General features: G+C 35.3%; 1 protein-coding gene across 13 annotated transcripts in view; it reads right to left on the minus strand.

Annotated features, from left to right (window-relative positions):
* CNKSR2 (connector enhancer of kinase suppressor of Ras 2) overlaps nt 1-25715 on the minus strand; it is a 327007-nt gene that overhangs the window by 247411 nt on the left and 53881 nt on the right. For all 13 annotated transcript variants that reach the window (XM_072615299.1, XM_072615298.1, XM_072615297.1 and 10 more), the window contains exons 2-3: nt 20068-20231; nt 383-585 (exon numbers count right to left, since the gene is read on the minus strand). In XM_072615299.1, the coding sequence (XP_072471400.1) occupies nt 383-585; nt 20068-20231 (367 nt within the window). The remainder of the gene's footprint in view (nt 1-382; nt 586-20067; nt 20232-25715) is intronic.

A 25715-nucleotide genomic window follows, 5' to 3' on the forward strand; every position in this document is an offset into this window, starting at 1 on the left:
TGTGGTAGCTATATGTCTAGGATTTTCTAGGTCATTACAAATTTCAAGGAAAGAATACGTAATTTTAATGAGAAATTGCAGAAAGTACATCCTTTGTCATACTTTGAAACTTGATTTCAGAAAATGGCAGCTAGATTTATATGAGAGTGAACTAGACAGTCATTGTTATACTATTGTATAACCATTTATGTTAATAAGACTATTTTAGTAATACTTTCTTTTTGATGAAATCAAAATCATTTGGCATAGCAAAATTAAATATATGTTGCTAAAATTCAACTCTATTTTCTCCTTCAAGTTAAAAAATTTGTGTGATAAACATGAAAGACTTGTCATATATCTGCATATGTGTTTGTACTATAAAATGCACGAGTGATTTTACCTGTCCAGCCATGCCAGCAGACTTTTAGCTGCGCCAATCAGATCCACAACAGAGGTCAGGAAGTCATTTGGCAATTTCCGGCTAGTCCTCCCATCATAGTGGCCACTCCTCCTTCTTCCAATTATAAAATTCTGCAGATTTTTGGCAGATGCATTTAACTTGTGAGAAAGGGTTTTGAGGTTTTCAGTTTCCAGGCCATAGTTCTGAATTAAAAAAAAAGTGACATTTAAGATCATGATCTTAGCATGTTACATCATCTTAGCATCCTACAAAGTGGCAAGACATCTTTGACATAGTAACGTGGTTGTCCTCAGCAAAAGTTTATATCTACCTATCTCTGTAATATGTATGTATGTGTGTATCTACCTAGCTGTCTGTCTGTCTGTCTGCCTATCTTGCATGTCTACCAAAAGGACTGAATGACAGTCTCATGAGAAAGCAACTACCACTTGCAGGAAAACATCAGGCAAATATAATCAGTGCCTATGCTCCCACCATGATGAATCCTGATGAGGTCAAAGAAAAATTTTATGAAGACCTAGAGACCCTCATCATCAATGTGTCAAGCAGGAAACACATAATTCTGGGTGACTTTAATGCTGAATGAACTCAGACTACCAGACGTGGCAGTGAGTCCTTGAGAGGAATGGAGCTGGAAACAGCAACAGCAATGGTCACATGCTACTGAAGACTTGTATATCATGACGTCATCACCAAAATTGTCTTCTATTTACCTTAGTGCAATAAAATTTTGTGGATGGACCTTGGCAATAAACATTGGAATGTAATAGACCACAGCATTCTATCTGCTCACCCATCTGTCTACTGTCTATCTACTTATCTATCCAATCAGTCAATTGATCAATCTTATCTGTCTACCTACTTATCATCTATCAACATGTGTCATTCTAATGCGAAAAATCAGTCACAAAAACAGAGGGCTGAAAGATATCCAAAGATCTCACAACCTTTAATCCCTTTCTTTCCAATCAGGTCTTATATGAATCACTTCAGACATATGTTATAGATACACTTTCCACTCTGGGGTAGCAAAGGAAAACATTTGGATAACTTTCCTCCGCAAGCTTCACTCTTCAGAAGTCTAGGAGATCTTGGTGGGTTAAGAGCTCAGTGTTATGGAAAAAGTCATACAAGAAGAGGTTTGGAAGATCATTCATGTTTTGTAGGTTTATGTTACAGAGGTGGTGGGGAGGGATGATGCTTGAAGAATATTTTGAATGTGACTGTCCACTCAGGTCAAATGTATTTGGGATTAAAGTCAGAACACTTCCTGGACATTACCAAGATTGTCCTTCTGGGACTTTGATTTGCTGTGTTTGACCACACTCTCATTTTCTATAGCAAAGAGCCCATTTTGCCAACAGTGGTTTATTACAGACCAGCACATAAGGATGGGGTACAAAAATGAAATTATTACTAGTTACTATGTGTTACAGTTGCCTTGGAATTCAGGGATGAGTAGCATGGAAGAAATAGCTGATGTAAAGGACAAAATTCTAAGCACATCTTAGGGGTAGTTCTACACTATAGGTAGTGAAAGGTCCTATATGGCTACTGTGTATGTGGGGAGGGTGAAGTCAGGTTGTATTAGCATGAAAATGCTGTTCATAACTATACTAGGCCAAATAAGCAAGGCAACTTGCTTAAAAAGGCAGTTTTAGTCTTGATTCGTGTGACTCTGTGACCTTAACCCTTTTTATCAGTGGTTTCCAAAAAGGAGTATGTGGCCATACTCCAAGGGATATGTAATCGACCAGTGAAGGGATAGAAAATGAGTCACATTTTGTCACCCTTGCCCTAACCATTCATGTCTTCAGCAACTTTACCACCTCTTAAAATATGCCCTCATTCTATCAACTACCATCTCTATTTTCCCTTGTGACTGCCCCAGGTGTGGGTCCCATACAATAATTATAATCTAAAGTGAGCCAGGTATCTTCAGACAAAACTACCTTCCTTCCTCGTTATCTGTATTCCTGCTCTAGACTCATAAATTCCTGGCTGTACCCCTATGCTCAGGGATTGTGATTGTTCTTTAGCTTTTTTGAATAGATAAGAATGAATAGTACAAGACGGGCAAACACAGATGGGCTGTGATTATATTATTTTAATATATACATTCCACTCCATTAGGTTCCCAGTTTTCCTCAAGGATATCACCATCTTTCTCTTCCCCCAGGTTGTAAACTTCTTTACCATCCTTCACTATTCACCCAATTGAGATTGTTCTCTGTAAAGTTATCAGTGATATTTTAATTAAGAAATACTCAATGCTCATCCTTCTTGACCATTTTACAGTGTTTAATGCTCATTCTTTCCAGAAATCCTTTTCTTCCATTTTGTGTGTGTGTGTGTGTGTGTGTGTGTGTGTGTGTGTGTGTGTGTCTTAAAAGTTTCTGTGACATTGTCTCTCATAGCACCCTTCTGACTGCCCTTTTCTTAATCCCCTTTGTTGGATCTTAAATCACATTCCTCTTCCTAAAAGTCAGAATTCCCCCAGGATGTGTTCTCAGCCCTCTGCTCTTCTGTACATACAGTCTTTTACCTGATGATTTTATGAGTCACCTGGGTTTAATTATCTAGGAAGGCAGCGAGGTGGGCCCAGAGTAGAGTGGCTTAGTCAGGAAGATCTGAGTTGAAATCTTTCCTTACATATTTACTACCTAGGTGACCCTGGGCAGGCCACTTAGCCTCTATTTGCCTCAGTTTCCTCCTCTGTAAAACAGATAATAATAACACCCACATTTCAGGGTTGTGAGAATAAAAAGAGAAAATATTTGCAAAGCACTTTGCAAATCTTAAAGAATTATAAAAATGCAAGTTATATCTCAGAAATCCACATATTTTGGCCTCATCTCTCTCCTAAACTTTAGTCTCTCCTTGCCAATTACTTATTAAACATATAAAAACTGAATGTCTCGTAGACATTTCAAACTCAACATGTCAAGAAGAGAACTCATTATCTTTCTTCTAAAATCATTCTGAACTTTGCTCTTTCTGCTGAGAGCACCAGCATCCTTCCAACCACCCACGTCTGCCACCTTTGTTTCATCCATGACATCTCACTCTGCCTCAAACCACACATGCAATTAATTATAAAATCCTACCAGTTTTTCTTTACCTTCACAATACTTCTCTCACATGCCCTCTTCTCTGCTCATGCTACACTACCCCAGTTCAAGTCTTCATCACCTCTATCACAATTGTCTTCTAGCTAGCCTCCCAATCTCAAGTCTCACTCCTCTCCAATCTGTCTTCCAAAGTGATTTTGGTAAAGCACAGGTCTGATCATGCTACTGCTGAACTCAGTTAATTCCAAAGGCCATCTATTAACTCTAGGATTAAGTATTTTGTCATTCCAAACAACCTTTTAAAATTTTTCTATTGTTGCGTGTGTTTTATAACATGCAGAATTATGAGCATAGTAATAGACGTAAACATTTTAAAATGACAAAAACCACACACATTAGGGGTGTATGCTCAAAATCTCTTTTTACTGATAGGAATGTCTAATAAAAAAATTGAGACAGCTGATCTATGGTATGTATGAAAGGGAATCTCTAGAAACATGAGTACCAGGGATATAAAGAATAGACAAGTTCCTTGTTCTGAAGGATTTTAAATCTTGAGTTGTTTATTATCATTATAACTTACTGTTAATCTATCAAAATACTCACTCATAAGGTGTCTTTCACAAAATTCAAATAAAAGAAATGTTTCCAAATGATGGCTAATTTCTTCAAATGTTCACATTTAGTGATGGCATGTTACTAACTTCATTAAATCTTGGAACATTCGAAAACCTACTCAGTCAGACCCAAATGAGACTGACCTTACTACCCCTGCTAGAAAACCAATGTAGATTTAAACATATCCTATATATAACTTATTTGCAAATAATTATTTGAAAGTTGCCTCGCTCATCAGACTGTGAGCTCCTCAAGGGCTGGGACTGTTTTTTGCCTTTCTTTGTATCTCTAGGACTTAGCACAGTGCCTAGCCCATACTAGGCCTTAATAAATGCTTACCCATTGCCTCAAAACCTTATATTGCCCAGACAATGGCAAGTAGATGGATAAGCATTCTATCAAGTAGCCCATTAATACATGTTTCTTGGAAAGATACTGGAAATGGAAGATGGAAATAGAATTGAGGAAAGAGTGTCTAAACCAGATAAAATCTGCAAAAATTCACTGATTTTTCAATTATTCCAAATGATCACTGCCACAAAATTCTTACTTCTTAACCTCTTCCCTCAGTGACACTGACTGGATACCAAAAAAATTAGAATTACCAATAATCCAAAGAGCAATCAATCCACAAGCAATTATTAAGCCTTTACAATAAGCCAGGTCGGCTGCTAAGCACTGGGAATAAGAAGAAAAAAAATGATACTTGTCTTCAAGGAGCTTACAGTTTTAATGGGGAGAGATAAATATGTAAATAACTAGGTAGAAAGAAGGTACAGACAGAGTAGGTGGAAGGGAATTTCAGAGGGGAAGGCAACAGCAGCTGGGAGAACCTGGAAAGGTCTTTTGGAGATATTGGTATTTGAATTTGAAGGGATCCTGGGATTCTAATAAGAGGAGGTGAGGAAAGACAGACCAAGCCTGGGGGACAGCCAGAGGCAACAAGATGGAAGAAAGAATATTGTACGTGAAGCACAATTACAGACCAATATGTTTGTAGCATACCTGGAAAAGATGAACATGTGTGATAACCAGAAAGATTGGAAGAGGCCAAGTTGTGAAATGCCAAACAAAAAATTTTACATTGATCCTAGAGGTTAGCAGGAGGCATTGCAGTTTATTGAGTAGCTTAGACCTATGCTATGGTTAGATCCATATGTTGGAAAAATCACTTTTGTCATGTATATGGATGAATTCGGCTGGGAAGAGATCCAACACAGGGAGATCAATTAGAAAGCTGTTGAGACACGATGATGAGAATGACTGAATGAGTACAGAAAGGGGAATATTAAATGAGAGATGCAGTAGTGGTAGAAAGGACAGGATTTTTCAGCTGATTAGAGATGAGTAAGAATGAGGTTGGAAAGCGGAGTCACTGAAAGGATGGTGGTGACCTTCACAGCAAAAGGAAATCTGGAAATTAAGATAAGTTGAAGGGAGGTAAAAATGAGTTTTGATTTGGCCATGTTGTATTTGAGTATTGAATGGGTACTTGGTGATATTGGGCTGGAACTAAAGGGGGAAATTTGTGTTAGACCTGGGAGTCATCAGCATAGAGATAATAACTGATCCTACAGGAGGTGATGAATCACCAAATTCAATAGTATACAGAGAAAAGAGAAGGGGACAAGATGGAGCATTGGTGGGCACCCATAGTAAGCACATGAAATGGATAAAGATACAAAAAAAAAATAGACTGAGAAGGAGTAGTCATATAGGTAAGAGGAGAAATAAGTGAAGCTATTATCGTAAAACCTCATGAGGGAATATTTAGGAGAGAAGATGACTTCAGAGAGGTCTAGAATAATGAAGACTGAGAATGGCCATTAGATTTGAGATCACCGGTAACCTTAAAGAAAGTTAAGAGGTTGGAAGACTTTGCAGTAGGTTTAGAGAGAGTGAAGGAGATGGAAGCAAGGATAGTAGGAGCTAATTAGAGTGTTTTCATTTTCTTTTTTTTTACAGATGGGAAAGATGAGTATGTTTGTAGGCAGCAGAGAAGTATCCATTAGGTCAGGAGAGACTGAAGAACAATAGGAGAAAGCCCAGTGGATATCACAGTAGGCAATCACATGAATCACCTTCTGCTGAGAACTGGTCACAAAAGACATTCTTGAGGATATGCATAAACAGAAAAGGAGATGAACCAGTTTTGTCATGAGAATGACACAAACAATCCAAGTGATTCACTGGAATTGCAAGAGAATTTTTTTAAAAAACAACAAAAAAGAGAAAATCTCTCTCCAGTGCCTTTAAGGTAACTAATGGATGTGGAAATGTTTAAAAACCACATAGGAAGAGGTGTGGTAGTTACAATTTTGCAGCAGTAGAAAGACTCTTAATACTAAAGTATCTCTATCCTTTTTACCTCTTGCTTAAACTGTGCTCCTTCTCTAATGACTGACACTCCATCACTCTACCTTCTATTATTGAAATACACTAGTTTCTTACCTTTGCCTCAGAAAGTCTCTTTTTTCCTTTATGATATAGTTCAGGTGTCATCTCCTGCGTGAAGCCTTTCCAGATCTACTCAACTGGTAGTGCCACCCATTCTCAATTACACTTTTTCATTACTCTATATTTATTTGTATTTTCTCACTTATGTTTATGCTGCGTATACTCAGGTATGTACTTGTTATGTCTCCCATTAGAATATGGATTCTTCATTCTTTGCACTTGGACCCGTAGCACCTAGCACAGAGCCTGGGAGCTAGGGGAGGGATAAATATTGATATAATGCCTGCTATGTGCTAGGGATTGTGCTAAGCACTTTACAAATATCTCATTTCATCTTCACAACACCCTTATGAGGTGGGTGCTTTTATTACCTCCATTTTATATTTGAAGAAACAAGCAAACAGAGGTTAAGAGGTGTCCAAGTTCACAGATACTAAGTTTCCGAGGTTGAATTTGAACTCTGGTCATCCTGACCTCAGACCTAGATTTCAATCTCCTGCACCCTTTAGCTGCCTCATATACAGAAGGTACTTAATACTTTTTGATTTGAATAATTGATTAATTAAGGTTTCCTAATTATTTATTTTCTCCAAAACTTAGTTTTTGTTTGTCCCAAGAAATTATTTCCCAATCTGCATGCTGAAAAGCATATCTTGAGGAAGCTAAATAAGATGTTGAGAGGATAACCAAAACATATTACCCAAGGAACAGTTGAAGGAACTGGTGATATTTAAATTAGAGATTTTGATAGGGACTGGTCAATATCTTCATATAGATAAAGAGTTAACATAAAGAAGATGGACTTTAATTTTTCTGCTTCATATCTGAGGAGAGACTTGGGATTAATTGGTGAAAATTCTAAGTGAGCAGATTTTTAGCTCAATATCAGGAACTGGTTCCTTAAAAGAGATCCTTAAAAGTAGAAGGGACTGTTTCATCAGGTAGTTAGGTTCCTATCATTGGAAATGTTCAATTAGAAGCTGAATGACTTCTTTCTGAGTGTATTGTGCAAAGGATGCTCCATCCCTTAGTGAAATGAACTAGATACTTTTGCAGGCATCTTCCAATTTTAATGTCCTATGATTTCTAGATGAATCATTTATATTGCCGTTAAATCAAATATAACAAATCTGATGACAAAGAAAAAGCAGCATAAAGAGTGGTACTAAATAGATCAATGTTTAAAAAATAAGGTGGACCAGTCAAGTAGCAAGAGGGAGAGAAAATGCAAGCAGTCAATTCATAAAAGGAGCCTAGAAGAAGGTTATCACCATATCTTCCCTATGGAGATTTTACAAGAGAGCAGGGAGAAGATGAGATAGTATGAATGGGTGAAGATTTGCATTACTGGAAGGTCTATCCATTTTGATGAGGTCATATATCCACCAAACTCTTAAAGAGTCAAGTTAAACAACTTCTCTTTTATCTCTAAAATATATTCATTGCACATTAAATTTTCAACTTAAAATAATGGCTAAAAATGTAAAATTGATACTTTAAAGACTTGTGTATCTATGAAATGTAATCACATATTTCTGTAACTTCTAACTAGGTACAAAACCCAATAAGAATTACAAAAAATATATCAATTAAAATTCTGAAATTTGTTACTGTTTTCTTTTTTTAAAAGGTAGAATGAATCTACAAAATAAGCCTATGACATATTTTGATACCTTTTAATACTATATAGGATCAATCAATTTCTTATAAAGCTCTCAAGGGGCAGATAGACAGACTGATCAAATTTCAACTTGTCATCAAATCAATAGCTTGGTATTGGAAGACCACATATTATAGTCTCCCAAGCAATGAAATGGTGACCTCTACAGTGTCCCTGACATCTCATGTAACCTCTGATTTGTTAAGCCTAGAAGCAAAAAAAAATAAGGCAATGAGGTGTCATGGTGGATAGAGCGTCAGGCCTGGAGTCGGGAGGACCTGAGTTCAAATCTAACCTCAGACACTGCCTGGCTGTGTGACTTTGGATAAGTCATTTATTCCTTTTGGCTTCTGTTTCCTTATCTATGAAATGAGCTAGAGAAGGAAATGGCAAACCACTCAAGTATCTTTGCCAAGAAAACCTAACAGGAGTCACAAAGGGCTGGAAATGACTGAACAACGGTAAGGAACCAAATTATTAAATTGTCGTGAGGAAGCTCACTCTTCTGTTGCTCTAATTCTTTCTAAGTTCTTTCTTAGGATGAGCTAACATTTGTCTCATAATAACTATCACCCGTCAGTTCAAGTTCTGCCTTTGGGGGCAACATAAAACAAATTGCTAACATATTTTACATGATAATCCTTGAGATATATGAAGATAGATAGGACTTCATCATCTTCTGTCTTACAGGCTAAACACTTAGTGTTCCTTCAGCCATGTCTTCTGGTATTCAGATGCTTCATTGTCTTGGTTATCTTTCTCTTTTAAATGTGCTACATGGACCTGAAAAATCATATTCCAGAGATGATCACTTTACATTACAGGTCCTTTTTTAATCAAATGATTTGTATTTTTTGTTAACATGATAAAAGGCAGAGATAATATATTTTTTAAAAGTCATTTGGATTATTTCCCTCTTGAATTTGAACAATATTCAATTTTTCAGAAACATAAAGCAGTAAATATTCAAAATAAAAAAAAAAGGTTTCTATACAAAATCTCAAAATAAACGAATTTTGTGTGATGAAAAGAGGAGTGAGAGGACCATGATTTTAATTCTGACTTTGCTAATTACTATGGAGTCCTGGTAAATCATTTAGGCTCTCCAGTTCTCCATCATATATATACATATATATATATATATATATGTGTGTGTGTGTGTGTGTGTGTGTATGTATATATATATATATGTATATATAAAATGATTCTGTTAGACTAGGTGATCTGAACAGTCCCTTCCACTTCTAAAGTCCATAATCCTATATTTCCGTTCAGGTTTTCTCTCACTATTGGGTCTCTTACTTTCTATGTCAGACATAAAATGTATTCCCTATTTGAATTAGCTTCAGGTCAAAATCAGTAAAGAAGCAACCATAACATGAAACTCCCAAGTGATAAAAAAGGCAGTAAATTCTACTTTCTAGGCTATGAAGATGCAAAAATTGCCAATAAATCTATTCTCAAATACAATCCAACTTCAATTTTCCAAAGAAATGTCCTCTTTAGTACTCTGGTGATTAGTCTATCACTCATCATAATGAAAAAGAAAAAGATGACATGCAGTACAAAATGCAATGTAGGAAAACTGTTCTGGAAAATGGGGAATTAGATTAAAATGAAACATGTTCAAAATATCCCATTATAAAATGTAAAAAAAGTTAAAAAAAATGCCCTGTTACAAAATGCTACCCAAGCCCAATTTCTGAGTGCCCAGTGGCACTGGTGCTACCAGCCCCCTGTCCTAGGAATGACAAGCCTGATATGATGCTGACTGGTCCTGCTAGCACTCACTGGCGTGATTTCACAGTTTTATTCATGGTCAGGGTTGAGTGCTGTTTTTGATCTCAATAGAACTATAAAGCAAAGCTGAGAATGACACAGACATCTGTGAACAACATCCCTGCCTTGTGTACACACACACACACACACACACACACACACACACACACACATAGACCACACACACACACACACACACACACAGACCACACACACACAATTACAACAATGATAATACAAGGGGAAGAGACCTAAAACAAAATGCCTTTTGTAAATTATGCTAATTTGAAATAATAATTTTTATATAAAATAATGAATATGACATATTTTATATATTTTGCATTACAGTGAATATATTTATGTACTACATTTATATGTTTTTATATTTAAATATGTAAAATATAATATAAATACAATATAATATTATAGAATATAACAAAATAATAGTAATTTTTAATAAAGAATCAGTTCACTACCATGAGGTTTCCAACAAGTAGGGACCCATCATTAACTTATCATCAAACTGTTTATAGCATAAGTTTCTCAAGGGAAGGACTGTTTCACTTTTCCTTTTATATCTCTAATTCTCAGCACACAGCAGGTATTTCACAAGTGCTTGTTGACTGAGCCTTTTTTGATCTTCAACATTCCTAAGTGCACTGGTAGTAAAGTCAATACAATTAATTGTTCCCCCTGTCAACTGACCCAGTGTGGTTCAGACTGCTGGAGTCAAAAGATCTGGCTTCAAATCCTGACTCTACTACTTACTGACTGAATAGCTTTAATCTCTGCTTAAACTCTAGGAGAGGATCTTGATCTACTTAACCTTTTGGGGATTTTGGTTTTCTGTTCAGAATTTTTTCTAGCTCTAAATACATGATCTTATAAACCTACAAAGGTATTATATCTAATAGAAGCTCCACTCAATCTCTCTTTCCCTACGTTGAAACACCTTGGTATTCTGACACAAGAGATAATGGCTTTGTAACAATAGAACTGTATTTTCACAACTCTTTAGATATACATATTTTGGATAATTTGGAATAATTTTTCGCAATTGCTCCTTTATACAATGTCTCTTGAGGCACTAGTAGAAATGCTCTGGCTACCAACTTTAAAAATATTAGAACTTTAACAAATTCATCTCATATGAGGAAGGTAAAGTATGAAATTAAATGACTTAAAAATATAAACTTTCTTCATTTTAATCTTGTCAGTTACATGGTCTTCTTTTCATAGAGGAGTAGTCTATTTCAAAAAGGGAACAAAGGGTTCCTTCTTTTTTATATCCATATTTGCTTGACATTTAAAATCTTAATTTCCCCTGACAATGATTGAACATTTTATTTGCAAAATGTTGTCATCAAATATAGTCCAGTTATCTCAACTCAGTGCCCTTTCAAGCTGAATGAATGGCATGTGATTTTTGGAAGACTCTCTCAAATTACAGAATCAACAAGCATTTATTAAATGCCTAGTATGAGGTAGACATTCTGTTAGACAGTGGAGATAGGGATAGTCCTGTGATTTCGTTGGTAAAGGGAACTCCCAAGTGAGGAAACGCCCTCTATCAAGGTATGAAAGGAAGTAAAATGCAATAAGTTGAGAAAAGCAGGATGGAGACAGACTAGGAAGACCTTCAGAAAACGGAGTTGAGTAAATCATTTCCTGGAATCAAAAATGGCCCCTGGAGCTTTTTGAGCAGAAGAGTAATATTGTTAGACCTAAAAGTTAGGAATTTCAAGAATTTTGACAACTGAGTGAAGGGACACTTGAAAATTCCTCAAAAGCTGTAGAATTCAATTTCTTTAGAAACATATCCAGGATCAATCACTATAGATGCACGTAGACAGGTTAATGCGTTTAAACCTCAAATAATTATCCAAGAAAGGGTATCTTCTCTAAAGTAGGCCCTCAAAATTATAACTTTTTGAAAATACATAAACCTTACAAATACAATAAAAAATATTCATCAAAACCAAAAGAGCTCACCTTCTATATATTTAAAAACTGTTTCTACCCTACAAATCTCATAGCACACTTCCCTACAAGTAGATCAATACCAACACTATTCATTTAGTAAGTTAATTTATCTCTTTTTAGTTAATCTCAAAATATTTTGTTCCTGGCAAATCTTGCCTGAAGCAACCTATATATAGCCTTCAGACTAAATGCTAGATTAGATTGTTTTTCTTAAACAGGAAAGGATTGAATTCCTTTATCATCTACTTTCTCTTGCCTGAGTTTCATCTTCTTGGCTAATCTAAGATGCAAAATCTGTCTGACAGAGGTCAATTTTAGTGATGAGATTAAATTCTGGGACCTGCAGCAAATACACAAGCATAGACTCTCTTACTAATGGAAAATTAAGTGAATTTGCCACAAAAAAGGGCCCCCTCAGATGTTAGGTACTGCCTGGGAAGGCATAGAATTTGTACCTATTCTCAAACCCATATAGTCTTTATACAATCTGGCATACTCATCATCATCAACAATTAACAAGTGCCAAGTTTTCTTCTGGAGTATTTCCTTAATAAAGTATTTCAGTTCAAGGCACTGCATCCATTCCATACATTAAAGCTAAAGAGAGAAAAATAGGGAGATAAAGGAGCAAAATATTTTAAAAAGTTTTTTGGAATCATGAAATAATGTATTTTAGATTTTTGTTAAGCAGGTTGATTTATCAGTTGATCAAAAACAGTTATGGTAATCCTATATGTAGAAAAAATTATGTTATAACTTCTCTATGAATAAGTATAAAATAAATGCATTCATAAATGAACCATAATGGTGACATTTATTCATTTATGAATACTACTATGTTTTGAAGCAATTATATTTTTCCTCACTTTTATGAGATTTGCACTGTGAACAAAGTACTATAAATACTTTAGCAGCAGGATGGTGAAGTGGAAAAGTATTGAATTTGAGACCAAAAATCCTGAGTCTTTCCATTGTCCCTTGCTGTGTGATATAGGAAAGTAATTTAATTTCTTTGGATTGCAGTTTGCATAATCCCATATAATAAGATGACCACAACTTATACTGGCTCCTTTATAACTGTAGTAAACAAATTTACATGAAAACTCTTTGTAAATGAAAAAGCATTGCACAAGTGTATTAGCATCGTGCTTATGACAGTGATGATGAGATACAACTGTACTAAGGTATTTGTACTGTGGATTATAAACATATAGGTTACCTCAAGTAAATTTTTTCATACAATTATGATCTTAAAAGTTTAAAAAATGGAAGGCAGAGGCAAGATGGTGGAGAAAAGCCAGGAAGTTGCCGAAGCTCTCCCCAGTTTCCCTTGGAAACAACATCAAATCAAGGCTCTAAACAGATTCTGTACAAATGATATAAAAATGGAGTGAAACAATTTTCTAACTTCAGGAAGGACTTTAGGAAAAGTCTATCTCACTTGGGTAAAAGGAGAGTGCAGAGGGTGTCCAGGAAAGCCAGCAGGAGGCTTTTAGCCACAGCACAGATCAGCAACCAAGGCCCCTTAGTCCTAGCTCATCAGACCAGTGGCACAACAGGCCAGCTGTGAGGCCTCTAGCTTCAGTGTTGAAGGCAAACTGCCAACCTAGGAATCCTTGGCACAATGGGCACAACTAGATTGAGCTACTCCAGTGCCACGGGTCAATTGCCAGCACCTGAGGCCTTGGTGCAGAAAGTCAGTGACCAGGCCCCAGGCCTATACCACAAGAAGCTTTGCACAGTGACCTCTGTGCCTCAGGAGCAGAGTTCAATTTTAAAAATATGCTAAACAAAATGTGTTTAAAATGAGAAAAGAATCCTGTCCACAGAAAGCTGCTATGGTTACAGGGAAGATCAAACCATAAACTCAGAAGATGACAATAGGGTCAAAATGCCTACTTGCAAAGCCTCCAAAGGGAAGATGAACTAGTGTTATGGCCAAAAAGCCTTCTGGGAAGAGCTCAAGAAAGATATGAGAAATCAGAGAGGTAGAAGAAAAGTTTGGGAAAAAATGATAGTTATGTAAGAGAGATTCAGCAGCTTGGTAAAGGAATAGCAAAAGTTGACTGAAGAAAACAGCTCCTTAAAAATATAATTGGTCAAATGGAAAAAAAAAAAATTTACAGAAGAAAACAACTCCTAAACAAGTAGAATTGACCAAATGAAAAAGGAGGCATGCAAGCTAACTGAAGATAATAATTCCTTAAAAATTCGAATTGGAGAAGTGGAAGCTAATGACTGTATTAGACATCAAGAATTAGTCAAACAAAATCAAAATAATGAAAAAATAGAAGACAATTCAAAATGTCTCATTGGAAAAATATTTGATTTGAAAAATAGATCCAGGAGAGAAAAATCTAAGAATGATTAGATTACTTGACAGTCATGATAAAAAGAAAAAAAGTCAGCATAGCATCTTTCAAGAAATTATTAAGGAAAGCTACTCTGATATTCTAAAATTGGTGGGTAAAAAAGTCATTGAAAGAATACACCAGTCACCTCCTGAAAGAGATCCCAAAACAAAAATTTCTAAGAAATTGTGTAGCTAAATTCCAGAATTATCAGGTCATGGAGAAATACTGTATGCAGCCAGAAGGATACAATTCAAATATCAAGGTGCCAAGGACTTAGTAGCTTTTACATTAAAGGACTGGAGGGCTTGATATATGATATTCTGGAAGGCAAAGGAGCTTGGATCACAACCAAGAATCAACTACCCAGTAAAATTGAGCATAATCTTTCAGAGGAAAAGACAGAGATTCAATGAAATAGGGGACTTGGAATCATTCCTAATGAAAAGACAAGAGCTGAACAGAAAATTTGATCTTCAAATACAAGACTCAAAAGAAGCATGAAAAAGTGAACAGGAAAAAAAAATGTTGTTCAATAAGGTTAGACTGCTTGCATCCCTACACAGGAAGATGGTATTTGTAACCCTTCAGAACTGAATCTCTAGTAGGGTAGTTGGGAATAAATATGGACAAAAGGTTTGGTTCACAAAAGTTCACTTTGATGTCAAGATATAAAAATAATTAAGGAGTGAAAAAATTGATTGTATCAGGAGAAGAGGAAAGGGGGAGGCAGAATAGACTAAATTATATCACATGAAAAGGTACAAAAGACCTAATACAGTAGAGGGAAGGAAGGACGATGTCTCATTGAATTTGGCTCAAAGAGGGAGGAACACATATACTCAGTAGGTTATAGAAATTTATCTTGCCCTGTAGGGAAATAGGAGGGGAAAAGGGACAGAGAATTTGGTGGCTAATAAAAAGGAGGGCAGATTGAGGAAGGTGGTGGACGGAAGCAAAATACTGGTGATGAGGGATAGGTTAAAAGAAGAGAGAAAAACATAGGTAGGGGGGAAAGTGAATGGAGGGAAATACAGAAGTAGTCACCATAACTGTGAATATATCTCCCATAAAATGGAAGTGCATAGCAAAATGGATTAAAAACCATAATCCTACAATATACTGCTTACAAGAAGCACATTTGAAGCAAAAAGATGCACAGAGAGTAAAGGTAAAAGGCTGGAAATGAATATATTATGCTTTAGCTGAAATTTTAACAAAAGCAGGAGTAGCAACTCTGATCTTAGACAAAGCAAAAGCAAAAAGAGATCTAATTAAAAGAGAATAAAAGGAGAGTATATTTTGCTAAAAGGTACCATAGACCATGAAGCAATGCCAATAGTAAACATATATGCACCAAGTGATATAGCATCCAAATTCTTAGAGGAGAAGTTAAGTGAGTTGCAGGAAGAAACAGACAACAAAACCATATTATCAGGGAACCTCAATCTCCCCATCTCAAAACTAGATAAATCTAACTACAAAAGAAACAAGAAAGAAGTTAAGGAGGTGAAAAGAATTTCTGAAAAGTTAGTAATATGATAGACCTCTGGAGACAACTGAATGGGGATAAAAAGAAGTATACCTTTTTCTCAGTGGTATATGCCACTTACACAAATATTGACTGTATGTTAGGACATAAACTCCTCACAATTCAGTGCAGAAAAGCAGACATACTAAATGCATCTTTTTCAGATCATGGTATAATAAAAATTGCATGTAATATAGGACCATGGAAAGATAGGCTAAAAATTAATTGGAAACTAAATAATCTAATCCTAAAGAATGAGTAAGACAAACAATGAATCGTAGAAACATTCAATAATTCCATCAAAGAAAATGACAAAAAAAGAGACAACACACCAAAATTTGTAAGATGGAGGCAAAGCAGTTCTTAAAGGAAAATTTATATCTCTAAATGCTTAATGCTTAAAGCAGAGCCGAGAGAACATTGTACACAGTAGTAGCAACATTGTGCAATCATCAGTTATGATAAACTTAGCACTTCTCAGCAATGCAATGAATGATCCAAGACAATTCCAAGGGACTCATGATGGAAAATGCTCTCTACTTTCAGAGAAAGAACTATGGATTCTGAATGCAGATTGAACTACATACTATTTTCACCTTTTTTCCCTTTCTTGTGGTTTATTTCCTTATGTTCTAATTCTTTTTTCACAATATGACTACTGTGGAAATATTTGTATCATGATTGTACATGTATAACCTATATCAGATTGCTGGCTGTCTTGGGGAGGGCAAAAGGAGGGAGGGAGGAAAATTTAGAACTCAGAATCTTATGAAAATGAATATTCAAAGTTAAAAAGAAATTTATAAAATGAGGAATTCACTTTTCTTTTTATAGAACTAAAAGTTCAGATCACAAGCAATTTCTAGGCTGTAGTAAAAGTAATAGTACTGAGGAACTAGTCTCTCTTAAAATGAGGGAATCTGACTAGATGGTTTCTTCTAGTTAGAAATTCAAGATGAAGGTTTGTTGTGAGTTTACTATGTACCCAGAGTCACTTAATAGCAAAATAGCCTAGATCAAATAGATTTGTTTAGCTTAGACTCTATTAGATTGTAAACACTACCCCTCCCCCAAAGAAAATGAAACAAAGAAAACAGCTAAGTTCCAGGAGCTAGAACTATGGAATCAGACAGGAGAGAAGTTCTGACAAAGCACAAAGATGATCAATGACAGAAGGTACAATAATGAGTTGAAAGTGCTACAAAAATAGCACCTAATATACAATATTTAAAATTTCATGGGTCTGTCCAAGTTTGTCTACTCCAGTACTTTTCTTCTCTGGAAAAATATTCATGATTTTTATAGTGGAACTTGGTTGGAAAATAGGACCTACTATTCAGAAATGTGTTTCACAGGCAACCTTATTGGAATTAAGTTTCATAATTGTTTCATAAAGTGATCCAGAGAACTAACTGGGAAATACTCTATCCTCTTCCATTTCTAACACCATCTTGTGGGAGCACTCATTCCGTGACTGGACATTAAAACTCCCACCTAGGAAAGGAGACATTTCAGAATGAGATATCAAGAAGTTTGAGAAACCAGAATCTGACTTTATAAAATATGGTTGGGCAGAGTTTGGCATGAAACTTTCTCCTGGGAGATATTTTGTGCCCTGGGAGAACTTGGTAAAGGGATTACTTAAAAATGTTCACTTCTTTCCTCTAGGAGTTCTCTTACATGAGTTATATTTTAATGCACTGGAATAATCATTCACTGTGCAATTTATAATTCTCAAGGGGAATGCTTGGAAGAAACTATGAAAAATGACATGACTTTTTTCCAGGTTGATTTTTCCATAAAAGGGCTATTCTGTCATCTCTTTATATTCAGAGACAATGCCTGCAATGTGAATTTCAAATGAATACCTTAAGAGGGAAAGGTGCTTTAGAAGTGATTGAATTTCCCCAAAGGCTGGTATGAAAAACTCTCAGAAGCAAGTTGCTATTTTTAAGTTTCCCAAGTAGCTGAACATGGTGACACCAGCTGAGATACCAGGCTTCATAATTTGTAACTTGGCACTGATTCCCAACTAAAAAAAAATGTACAGATTCCACTGTACTCTCTAAAGACTTTCTCTCTCTCTCTCTCTCTCTCTCTCTCTCTCTCTCTCTCTCTCTCTCTGTATGTGTGTGTGTGAAGTTTTTCAGCTTTTATGGGAGATGGAAAGAAGAATGGAAGAAAATATAAATAGAAGGCAAGTAGACTTCCAAATATTTTATACATTGGGCTTTTCTTTTATCTCATCCTGATGGACTTTATTGGTATAATAATACATAGAAATGCTGATGATTTGTGTGGGTTTTAATTTACATCCTGCAAGGTTAATGAAGTTATTCTAATTTTATTTATTATTATTATTTATTATTATTTAATTTAATGAAGTTTTCCATTTTAGTTATAAAAGTGAAAATTTTTATTCCTTCTTTACCCATGTTTATTCCCTCAATTTCTTTTTCTTCTCTTACTGAAATATTCAGAATTTCTAGATCTATGTCAAACTGAAGATGTAACAATGGATGGGGTAGAAAGTAGTAACTTGAAAAGAAGTAGGCAAATGAGTAAAATTTTAAAAAAATGAATGTTTAAAAAAAAACCTTTTTGGTAATAAAATTTTTACAGAGCAGCAAAACTTTACCTCTAACCAGCAACAGTCAATGACCTGGAGCTGAAAAGACTGTTAAAGGCTCAAACTTTAGGTTGAAGTTTTAAGCTTTAGGTTCTATAAACTATTAAATTTAAGGATGCTATCCATCAGATAAGGGTTCGGGGAATATAAGTTCTTTTTCAGTTTCTTTTTCTACTTTTATTAATATTTTTAATACTCCAAAGGATCTGCAGTCTCATTGATATGTGTTTCCTTCAGTGATGAAGATCATAATGTAGTCATTCCTGAACATACCATGTCACTCTCCTCCATATCTTTCCCTGAGTTTCCCGCAGGGGCTTCACCCACTATACCGGAGACCTTTTGCACACTCTCTTGATGTTATGAGAAATCTAATCCAGTTTGTGGGTTGTTCATCAGTCGCCTTGAGCTCTCACTACATGGCCTCTGCAACTCACACACATGATTAGTGAGAATAATGAATCCTGTAAAGTGGTTGCATGTATCTGGATTTTGTGTTACTTATAATTATGTATGTAAAATGTCATTCCATCCCAATGGAAATATGCAGTGTGAATTAGAATAATGAGACCACTTCATGGGATTCATCATTCACCTTAATCAAGACCTAGTTTTATTTCTTTGGCATTTTTTCAAATACTACTTTCCTTAATAATTGTTTTTTAATGTGCTACAGACTTCTCAGCCCACCATGCATCTCCCCACTGATTGCTGGCTGATATTCAAGGTCAATTCTTCAAAAACGATACTTAAGTAAAAAAAAACAAAACAATGGAAGGACATTGTTATTAAAAAATGTACCTTGTTTAAGGCAGAAGTTTGTCATCATTGCAGTTTCCCAAATGAAATCCATTTCACTGTCCTCTTCCTGTTGAATTCTGGACCTAGTTAATTATCTATTTGTAGTGTCTGGTGAAGGTGCACATATATGTGTGTGCTTGCATGTTTATGAATGTGTCTATGTGTTCCATAGGCTATCTAGCTAAATACATATAATGATTTAGATAATCTGAACTTAGAATCTAGATTTTATTGAATAGTTAGGTATCCAATTTTTTTGAATGATTATTTGAAGCTCTGTGGTTTTGCATAATAAGCAAAATGTCAAAGGCAAACAGGAACAACTAAAGGCCCTCACCATTTATATGGAATTCCTCTTCAACTGTGACTGTGAATTGAATACTGTTGGCAATATTTCTCTGTTGCTTGCTTCGCTTGATATTAATAATTGGAGAGCTTTGAATAGTGTTATCTCAGTTATTACATCTTTTGAAACCTACATAATTTGGGCAAGGACATGGGACTTGCCTTGTTGGAGGATAGATTTTAAGGTGGTGTTTTGCTCTAATTTTTTTTAAATTGTCAACAAACAATAAGGACATTCAGATTATTCATTCTTTTTATCTTTTAATGAATCAGGAAATGGTAAATATGTGTTTTAATGTGGACTATTCATTCTGAAGTCTTTTAACATGCTCACCAAAAATACCCTTGATGAATATACAAACCACTCTCATAAAATTATATTAATGATAAAAAATTAAGTATCTCTTCTTACAAGTGTTATATTCTATGAGAAACTTACTAGTGCACACAGTAGATCAACTGCCTCCAATATAAGTTCTTGATGGCCAATGCGAGTGACTCCCAAATCTTCTAGTTCTTGGTGGGTAATTCGAAGCAGCTGGTCCCCACTGATCTTTTCCCTCTCGAAGTTCTTAATGTACTGCTGAAGACAATCATCCAGGCCTATGTAGAAAAATGAAGAGAAAAAAGAAAAGACGTGAACACCACCAATAAGTGCAAGAGAATACAAGTTGAGATAATAATCATTCCATATTATATATGATCAAATGAAAAGATTTAAGGAAGAGTGGTAGCCCTTAAAATGGAAATATGGAAAATGTGTTGGCTAGCTTGATTTCATTCTTTTGCCCATTTGCCCCCACCTCCAATACAATGCCAGTCACACAACTATTATTCATTAAATGACCATAACAGTTTAGCAAAACTACTTATGAAAGAATTGAGCAAAGCTAGGCTACAATGTCATGGTTAGTATAAAGTAAAAGTAGATTCTTATAAAGAGTTAAGAAGGGACTTGATCATGAGTTAGGCAGATCTATCTTTATTACTAAGGTCAATGCTTGGCTTAACAATTGCTTGTTGACTTGACATAAACAAAGATTCACTTAGAAGACATTGAATGGGCAATGGAGAAGTTATGCAGCAAGACTGGAATATAATAAATTTTCTGCCTTAATGGTATACTGGCATTCCAGATGTTAAAGGAAAAAGATAGAAAATTCTAATATGTTGAACAGAGATTGCATCTGGAGGATTTGCAGAAAAACATCGACATCTCACAGAAGTGAGAAGGGATGGAGAGTTGAAAGAATATCCATACTAATGCAATCCTATGTCCGTCAGAATATCATTATTAGTTCCTTAACTATTTTAAAAGTTTCTTTTTTCCTGTATTTGAAAATTATGAAAACAAAAATACTGTATAGTAACTTTCTTGAAATTCCTTCACATATACTTAACCATGTAGCTGAATCTTCCAGTATAAATTCATAAATCTTGTAATTAAAGACATCAAATTATTTAGCCAAGTTTTACTTGCTTATCTACTATTTCTATATTTAGAGAAGATGAGGTATCAAGGAAATAATCTATGCAATCACTGGATATATAAATTAATACAATGAGTTAGCCAAGCACCATCTTATATGCTAGAGATTCAAAGACAGAAATAAAAACACAACAGATCATAATACAACATGTGAGTCACAGACTTTCTGACTCCCAATCTAGTATGGTAAATACATAATGATTTGTAAAACACTAACTGATTGTATGCCATTTCATTTAAATCATAATTATCTAATTTTCAGCTAATGAGAAATTTCCCTGTCTGCAATCTTTAGCCAAACTCAAAACACACATATATGTAACTATTCAATATTGCCATGATGATCTATGAAATTCAACCTTCTTTACTTCCAACATAAGTAAAGAAAAGAAACTGAATACCATGTTTGCAAATAACCACTAACCTATTTGCTTTTGCCAAAATAATCCTGAAGATGGGGGATTATTTCCTTCAAATTCCAAACTCCGCCATCCATGATAACAACTGTCTACAAATTTGACTATATATTCAACAATTTGATAATTCCCTTCCACCCCTAGTTTTTCTTCTCACTAATTATTATGAGAAGAAAACGATATTGGGTAAGAGAATGCTATGCAATTATTTTTAAAAGAAAAATGTCAGAAGAGGTTATATCACCAGCTCAATTTTAAAATTCCTGTGCTTTTTTTTTTAAAGGGACTTAGAAAAAGGACATGGATGAAATGCTACAATGATTCTTTGTTACAAGAAAAACACAAAATATTAAATTTAAAACCTCAAGAAAATATTTTCAATGTCTATATATTTCATTATTTTTGGCAAGTAACAACCCAGTAAAATATGCTCCAATACAGAATATAGTATTTTAAGTTGATGCAAGGTAAAAATAGTAAGTATGCATGTGCCCATTTGAAGCTAGGCCTGCAATTCAGTATGTTTCTGAAATTTTGGACTAATAATGCCGCTTTTAAATACCCCAAAAAAGAAGTAGAGTGAACTCCTTGTGACACATGTAACTTTAGAGAGGCTTAGAGAACCAGGTTAAAGATCCCCACCCCGCCCCCAAGAAAAATCACAAGACTTACAGGAGTCAAGAAATTTCATTCACGTTCTTAAGGTTAGAAAGCCTTCCATTTAAGCAGCGAATCATGAATTTAATTTAAAAATGGTATCAATGTGAAAAAGGGTTTTCCTTATTAAATAAACATAGAACAGAATTTTAGAAGAGAAAAAAATGAGACTCGAGAAGAAGAAACAAATTGATAATGATTGAACACACTATGGGAAGTGGAACATCTCTTCACCCACCTGTAGCAGTAGTAAAATCAATCAAAAGTGGTTTTTATTTCTTGCCGTGAGACATTTTTAACCATTATCAACCTAATATCAAATTATATTCACTTCAACAAACAGATATTTAGTATTTATTGTTCTAGGGACTTGCACAGAAAGACAAAAAGGGAAATAGTCCCTACCCTCAAGGAGCTTATTGGTTTAGAAACTTGATCAATACAGTTCAGTTGTTTCAGTTGTGTCTGTGTCTCTGGAACCCCATTTGGGATTTTCTTGGCAGAGATGCTGGAGTGGTTTGCCATTTCCTTCTCCAGTTCATTTTATGGATGAGGAAACTGAGACAAATGGGGTTAAGTAACTTGCCCGGGGTTACACAGCTAGTAAGGGTCTGAGGCTGAACCTGAACTCAGGTTTTCCTGATTCCAGATCCAACAGTTTATCCACTCTGCCACCTAGCTACCCTTTACTCCTTTCTCCACAGAATATACCTGGAAAGAAGTAATTCATTCAAATTCATAATCCATTCAGAAATATCAGTGTAGGGTAAAAGAGAAAAGGTAAAAAGGATGGTTAGAAAAAAATCAATAGATATATCAGCTCTCATCTACCCTGTACATATCATATGCCTAGTTACATCCATGTTTTCTCCCCACTAGAATGAGAACTTCTTTAGGGAAGGGATTTTTTTTTTTTTTGCATCTTTCTTTGTATCCTCAGGTTTTAGAACAGTTCCTAGTACATAGTAAGTGCTTATCAAATGTTTGTTTATTGTTTAATAGAAAGGATCCTTTATTTAAAATTGGATGACCTAGGTGAGGAGAGTTTAGTTTTGTCATCTATCTGTGAAGAAGCACACCGGATTAAGTTCTCAGTCAACCACAAGTATTCATTAAATACCTACTATGTGCTAGTCATTGGTGGTCTGAAGACAAAAATGACGCAAAAATGTCTTCAAGGAGTTTATTCACTCAATCAACTTAATTTACCAAATTTTGTCAGCTCTCACTCTTATGATATCATATGAAAATTGCAGGCTAAACGTCCATAACATTCAAATATTCAAAGACTCTTTGATGACACATCACATGGAGAATCTCTGCCTGTCTTTTGTCTCCCCAAATTTTTATTTCCCATAAAGAAAAGGAGGTTTTATTCATTTTCTTCATGGTCATTCCTGGCCTTTCCCTAGCTATCTCCCATGACTTAAATACTCCTACCTTCGTCCACCTTCTGACTGCCCTGGCTTCCTTAGCTAAGCTCTTACCTTCTGAAAGATGTCTTCCTCTGGCCCCTCCTGTCACAACTGAAAGAGATAGAAGATAGATAGATAGATAGATAGATAGATAGATAGATAGATAGATAGATAGACAGAAAGAAAGAGAGATAGAAAGATAGATAGATGATAGGTAGATATGTAGATAGATAGATAGATAGATAGATAGATAGATAGATAGAAAGATAGATAGATAGACAGATAGATATAGATATGTGCATGCTATCTCTTCTATTCAATATGAGCTTCCTGAAGAGAGTATGTTTTTATTATTTTTTGTATCCCCAATACTTGGCATATAGTGAGTACTTAATGTTTATTTTCTGAGTAGAAACTCCCCAACTTAGCATTAAAAGCACTTTGCATTTCCAGTCTTTTCTCTCCTCTTCCGCCCTCAGATAGTTCATTTCATTAAAATAAGTTTATAACCTGTCCATGGACATCACATTTTCTCATCTTTGTACTTTTGGTCATGATGCACCAGCTATCTCAAATGGCGTTCCTCTTCCTCCTTCTGTCCACTCACATCTTTTAAATCTTGGAGCTTCAAGCTCAAATTTCACCTCCTCCACTGAGCATTTTCCCACCACTATATCTTGACATGATTTCTCTCCTCTGAACTCCTAATAAAATGATTGCCATCTCCTTTTAAATTTAATTATTTGGGGGCAGCTACATGGCACAGTAAAGAGCACTGATCCCGGAGTGAGAAGGACCTGAATTCAAATCCAGCCTCAGGCACTTACTAGCTGTATGACTCAGGGCAAGTCACTTAGCCCTGACTACCTCCAAATAAAATTAATCTTGTTCATTCAATTACATTATAGATTGATACGAACTCTTAATTATGCAAAAATATGTTATTAACTGATTCATTTCAGTCATAATGATGATTTTAATTGAGTTTTGTAAGGTTCACAAAGCATTTTGTACACATTATCAATTATCCTATTTAATCCTTACAACCCTGTGAGATTCAACCTAACTGTAGCTTACATTCCCATTTTACAGATGTAGAAACTTGGGCTCAGAGAGGTTGAGACTAAACATGATAAATGCCAGATATGGAATTTGAAACCAAGTTGCTTCTCTATCCAAGCCTAGCACAAAGTTTCAAATCTACCGTAACAGTGCCTTGTAATCAACCAATAATTATTGATTTCTTTCTGATCTTACTTAAAAGAACAGAGAGGCAGTACAACAAAGTGGATAAAGAGGTGGTTAGGAAATCTGGATTTGACTTGCAGCTATGTGCATGTGTGTGTGTGTGTATGGGTGTGGGTGCGGATGTGGGTGTGTCTAACACTGAACAATTACATAATTCTCAGTGTTCTACACATTCTCTGAGGCTGAAAATTTCAAAGAAGGCGCAACTCAGCATTGATAGAGAGTGTTTCCTCACCCAGAAGTTCCCTCTACTTGTGAAATCGCAGAGACAGAACCTTTTCTTACTTTAATTAATGACTAGCCTTCATGACATTTTAGCCAAGATCTTATTGCCTTATTAGCATAAATTTATTAATTGTTTTCTGTTAGTATCTTGAGTTTCTTCCAGTTTTCAGTCTTTAACTGTATACTTTATAGAAGAAACTCATTTTTGTAGGCTTAAGCAATCAGGAAATTTAAATAATGAGTGTTTTTCTTCGGAAAGTGTGGTATGGTCTCAGATGACAGCCTTCTGAGATTGTGAATAATGTTAGGATAGTCCTGAGAGACCAAACATAAAGTCCCGAAATGCCTCTGGAATTAAATGTGAAATGGAGAGCAATATTCAATAAAGTTTTAGTGTCATATGGGTATTTTTGCTTTCTAATTCTTACTCATCTAAGTGAGGTATTTGTGTTAATTCCTTAGAGAGGGCTATTCATGGAGTCATTTCAGGTTATCTATCTATGCATACATAAACATGTCTATGCTTAACAAATCAAGCTAATGGCTTTGGAGCAATAATCGAGAAAGTTCCTCTTAACAATGAAAGACAAGACGCCCATTACTGTAACTAAACAGCCAATAACACGACACTAATCCA

The sequence above is a fragment of the Notamacropus eugenii genome, chromosome 5, assembly GCF_028372415.1.
Source record: "Notamacropus eugenii isolate mMacEug1 chromosome 5, mMacEug1.pri_v2, whole genome shotgun sequence".
NCBI classification, from domain to species: Eukaryota; Metazoa; Chordata; class Mammalia; order Diprotodontia; family Macropodidae; genus Notamacropus; species Notamacropus eugenii.